The 6,000-nt window shown below is 30.8% G+C and overlaps 1 protein-coding gene across 1 annotated transcript in view; it reads left to right on the top strand.

Annotated features, from left to right (window-relative positions):
- LOC106457477 (ubiquitin carboxyl-terminal hydrolase 34-like) overlaps window positions 1-6,000 on the top strand; it is a 141,830-nt gene that overhangs the window by 15,829 nt on the left and 120,001 nt on the right. The window contains 2 exon segments of the mRNA XM_022383442.1: window positions 1,507-1,656; window positions 3,714-3,781. Of these exon segments, the coding sequence (XP_022239150.1) occupies window positions 1,507-1,656; window positions 3,714-3,781 (218 nt within the window).

Below are 6,000 nucleotides of genomic sequence, written 5' to 3'. Positions count from 1 at the left end.
TAAATAGCTTAAGTCACATAACATTATACATTTTTATATATTAATATCTCAGCCATGTTCAGCTAACAATACAGAAGTTGCAGTGATGTGGTGCACATGCACTCATGTTACCAGATCCAAGAATATAAAACTGGCCTTTACAAAGTGACCTGTCTTGGCTGTGTTTTGGTGGATTAGAATTTTGTAAATACAGTCACATTTCAGTTATAATACATTATATATGTATATACATTATTACTATTTACAAATAAGTTCTTAAATATATTTTTTTTAAAATATAGAACAGTAAATAAAGAAGTAAAGCAAAATTATCTCTTCCAGTTACAAACTTTGTACTTGTTTGCTGCTTGCTGTAAGTTGCTAAGCCTTATCAAATTTCATACATGGAGGATGTGTCACAAAATAATTTTTTTAGGTTTTATATATATATATATGGTCATTTTGAAATAACCAAAAATCATAAATTACTATGTCAATACTATATCTTGAAGAGGGAAAGAAAGACGATGATGGCATCTAATTGGTGTTCATGAAATCCTGAAATTCTATAGGTACACCCACAGAAGCCTCAGCATAAATGGCTCGAATAAGTTGGTCGATAAAAGCCAACCATACAGTTTTAGGAACCTCCTGCATGCCAGAGGAAAAATTCTGAAATGAGTCTTCAAACGAAGTAAAAAGATTTCTGTCATTGGCAGAAGTATTAGAAGAAGAATTGAGTGAAGTAGTAACTGTAGTATTAGCTTTAAAAATAACATGAATTTTAGATTTCTTCACATTGAAAAATTGTACATGATATGAACAGCACAACTATTTAACAAGAAAGTTTGAATTATGGCAATAAAGCAGAGCTTATGTAAGATTTCGTGACTCATGCACATAAATCACATGGAAGGTAGGTAGGAGAGTAAAGAATGATGGGTAAATGAAGCATGTTCTGCAGTGCATAAAGGACATTCTGAATTTTGAGTTTCGTGTTTGTTGACAGAATGAGAGCAAACTTAAAGAAGGAAAATCGTACAGTAATTCAGATACTAGGCTACCTGATTTGAATCCGTGTTATACCGTCATTTGATCATCATCATAATATGCATTAGAGTTTTTGCACAAGACTGAAACAGTTGTTTAATTGTAGCAATTCCTTTTTCCATTTTTGTTCATCGAAGATATAAATTTGTGATACCTTTTACTTCTAAGTTCATTGTTAGTTCTTGATGTGACTTCTCATTTTGTCTTGACGTGATTTTTGACTTTGGTTAAAAAATTAATAAATTTGCAATATTGCAATAAAAATTCCTGTCTGATGTGTATATACATGTATTTAAGAATAGAAAATGTTCACCATCACACACACACACACACACGTACTTGATGAGGTAGTGTAAAAGAAAATCTATGCAATATATTGTGTGTGTGTGTGTCATGCTTTTAGCTTTTACATAGTTTATACAATATTTTTCATTGCTTGCACCTTGCTTTTATTTCTTTCTCTTTCCATAAAACTAGGACTTAGATATTCCCATTTACCTCCTGAAAAATGTGTGTTTCTTCTGTGAGAAGGGTGGATTGAACCAGTTGACAAATTGCTTTTTGACTATGGGTCCAGATGTACTACCAATGGTTTTAGCACATGCTATGATTGGATGTACATCTAATGTAAGTAGTATATTAAATGTAATATTTGGGGAGAGGGTGCTTTCTTAGTGAAGTACCCCCTACTTTTCAAACCTTCATGAAACAAATGAGTTTTTCCTATCATTATATATGTATTTGTATACATTAAAGATTTTCACATTAAATGAAGCCTTGTGTACTGTCTAGAATATTTATAGTATAAGCTGAGTCATACATCCAGGGGAATAAGGATTGAATGTAGAGCTTGAAGTAATAAATTGAATCAAGAATTTTTATTTATGTGCGTAATGTATTTCACACATAATTTACTTTGCAACTATTTTATTTCACACCTACTTTATTCCACATTATGGAAATGGTGTTACAGTTACTTTACTGCTTTTACTAATCCCTCTCTACAGTCTCAGTGTTTGTTTAAACACATGGTTGATTCTTGATAAACCACTCTAGAAGTTCTTCCTCCTTCCTAGGTCAAAATAAATATTTCTTGGTGATCCTACTCTTGAACACCCAATACAGAATTGACCATGTCAAAAGTAAGGGGTTTTCAGATGTATTCTTTGTGCTTTGGTTGTCATTTTTCCTGGCAAGAATGTGAATGTTTGAAATTTTTAATGACAGAACTCAAAATTTTTTAAGAAAGACTATAAAAAAACATTTCAAGAAAAAACTTAAAAATTTTAGGAATAAAAATTGGTCCAATTATTAGCTAAACAAGCATATTTTTGCTGTGGGCATGGCCCAAGGTGGATGGGACCAGGTAATAACCACCCTATAATATGCTCCTATCGTATCGTCCTGCCAAGTTTGGTTCAAATACCACAGAGTAGTTTGTAGACAAATACATTTTTTACTTTTATAATTCTAAATATTGTTTTTACACTTTGCAGGTAAGAGAAGGATTGTTCTAGTATTTCAATATCATAATTTGTTTCATTTTTATGATTTAAATGAAAAGACATTATGTTATTTAAATATAGTACATATTGCATTAATAGCCATTTCCAGTTTGCTTTTTAAAAGTCTTTATGAAATTGCTAATGTAACAAGGGAACTCCACCCTAGGTTGTTTGATCAAACAGTTGTTTAATGCTTAGAGACAGGTGAAAAATACCTAGCAGCAGATTAATTAAACAACAACATAAGTTAAACAAACTGAAAAAGTCAATAAAAAACAGCTAGATAGCTGAGATATAAATGTCAAACCTAACTAATGGACTTCAGAACTATGAATAGGTTTAGGTTTACCAAGCAATTCTACCAGTCTGTTAGCTGTAAAAGTTTCTTCACTTACAAAAGCTCCAACTCTTTTAACTTAAAACCTTTTGTAAAATTTTTCCTTCAATGAAATCTGAGCATTAATTGGGAAGTGTATTAAGCTTATGGCATCATTTTTCCTGACAAACAATTTATGTTGAGGTTAAGTAGCCAACTGTAGAGAATGATGAAGTAAGGTCAAAGCACTTATTCAGTGGAAAAACAAAACAAAAACATAAATTATATGGAAGATATTAAAAAAATAGATTTAAAACAAAAATTACAGTAACTGAAAAGAAAATGTTATTACTTATATACAGTTGTTACCAACATAATCTTTAGACTATTCAACAGTTGAAGTAGGTTTACACCAAATGTAAAACTGATAGACAGTAGACAAGCTTAAGTTAGAAGAGCTGTATTCACAGCAAGCTAATTGCTTTGGTTACCTGGAATGATCCTTTGTTACAGCAGCATTATAAGGTTACACGAGTAAATGCTTACAGACCATTAAAACATTGTTAATCAGTAAAGGGTAAAATAAAATATGTGCAGCAGTAATGAATAATTATAAGGTATGATGGGTAACCTGAAAACCCTTTACAAACATATTAGTTTAATAGTTTTTTGAATAACAAGAAGCTTCTCAGGTAAAATCAATACTTAAAATATGTAAACAGTTAGGTTTGAAGTGTTCCCTTATTTTCTATCTTCATTTGTTAGATGACTAAGATTAGACTGATATTTGTGTAAATATATTACATCAGAAAGTATCAGATCTTTTCTATGTGTTTAATTATAAATATTAAATACTATTCCAGCTGAAACTATGGATGAACATAGGCTCTATCGTGAAACTTTTGGTTCCACTTCGAACTTGTGTAATTAGGTAAGGTTTAATTGTGTAGTTTATGTATCATATGAAATTAGAAATTATTCTTGTATTATATGTTGTCACCTTTTATTAATCTTTTGTAATAACCTAAGTAACTCTGTACTGTTTTGTTTTAAAATAGATTTTCATGTATCTAGTTATATATACAGCAGAATGCAGAAAAATAAGAACTTTATATGCCACATTGGCTTGCTGTTTCATTTTCCACTTGGACAGACAGATATCTCTCTGAAGAACAGACTTCTCTAGATAAAAAATCTGTTACGTTTTCAGTGAGAAGCAAACATATGTTCCTTTTTCAAGTTTTCCTGTTTTAAAGATTCTGAAGAAGTCTTTCTTTATTGTGAGAAGTTTATCTTTAAAGTTTCTAGTTGGTATCTTAGCAATTATTAAGTAATACCATAAATAAAGTGGGACATTATACCTTAATGGGATTATATAAATTAACTTGAAAATTGCATATTGAAACATTTGAAAGCAATTTTTTTTCTCAGCACTAAAAATTATTGTGTGCATGTTTCATCAAAACTTGCTAAAGTTTGGAGTATAAATACAAAACCTGAAGCCATGGTGTGATACACTGTGATAACACGTGACTCAAGGTGCCTTAAATAGGAATTCTTGTCAATATTTAATAGTTTTATATACGTTGTTTGCACTAGGAACAGCATTACAAGTTTTTAATTTTCTGTGAATTGTCATATAGATTTTAAAGCAACTTATGAGAAGTGATTAGCCACCCATCATTACAATCTGGGACAATAGGAACATTAATTATTTAAACATTAACCCATCACTCCATCTTGGAGTAATGGAAAATAATTATTTGAAATTACCCATTATATTACCTGGGAACAATAAATACAAGAATTACATAATTAGTGAAATTTTTCTATACATTATTTTGTATGTGGTTCTGTGAACATTTTATTTTTTCTAATTTTCATTTTGTCACAAAAGAAGAAGGTTTCAATTTGTTTCAGAAGGGTATATATGTGTATAATATCCCTAATTTTTAACTGATAAACTAGAGGGATGGCAGCTAGTGAACAGCACTCACTTTCAAAACATGGATTACTCTGACTGAGTAGTGGGACTTCACTGTCACTTTTATAGTCCACACATATCCCCAAAGTGCAAAGCACATTTTTGGGGTAAGAGTCCAAATACCATGAACCTTCAGATTCACAGTGTTCATGCTAACCACTATGCCATGCTCAGCCCAAAAATGGAAGGTAACAGCTTAACTGATAGAAATAATTTTTTCAGTTTGCTACCTGGAGATGCTGGCAGCTGTACATTTATATGCTGGAAATCCTTGAGTATGATAAATGGTTCATTTATGTTTTCTGGTTTAGTTCGACATAAGTTTTTGAATGTGTGTGTGTTTAATTTCCTCAAAATACAACAAGACTGTAATGTTCTGTAATACAATTTTACACAAAACAACATATTTTAAAACAACATTACCTCCCTTAGAATACGAGTGATTAACCAGTAAAAAACACAAGTGGACAAAAACGTTATCTTATGTCCATCTTACCATTTTAACAGCTTTTGGATGTAGCTTTCTTTGTTTTATATCCAACTCTTTTAGCATGGGCTCGGTTCCTGGGACCATCCTCGTAACCATTTTGTGCTTGTTAGAGTTTTCATGCTACAACTTTTCAAGTGTTTTTAATCTTAAAATGAAAATTACTTTGCATGTTGGATAGTCAATTATATACATCAGAACATTTTCAAATTTCACATACAAAAACTTTATAACCTCCAGATAATTATAAAATGTTTTTTTAGAAAAAACGTTATATTTTATCTGTTATTTTCACTACTCTATCTCTGTACAGGTTGGGTTGATTTGACTAACCTCGTAACCACCATAAAAAATTAAGGAAATAAATATAAATTATGCTTTTGTTGTTCTAGAATGACTACAAATTGTAACACAAAAACACACATGTTTAGTCTAAATAGCTTAAATCACATAACATTATACATTTTTATATATTAATATCTCAGCCATGTTTAGCTAACAATACAGAAGATGCAGTGATGCGGTGCACATGCACTCGTGTTACCAGATCCAAGAATATAAAACTGGGTTTTACAAAGTTACCTGTCTTGGCTGTGTTTTGGTGGACTAGTATTTTGTAAATACAGTCACATTTCAGTTATAATACGTTATATATGTATATACATTATTACTATTTACA

The sequence above is a fragment of the Limulus polyphemus genome, unplaced genomic scaffold, assembly GCF_000517525.1.
Source record: "Limulus polyphemus unplaced genomic scaffold, Limulus_polyphemus-2.1.2 Scaffold336, whole genome shotgun sequence".
Lineage (NCBI taxonomy): Eukaryota > Metazoa > Arthropoda > Merostomata > Xiphosura > Limulidae > Limulus > Limulus polyphemus.
This window is presented reverse-complemented; position numbering and strand designations above follow the sequence as displayed.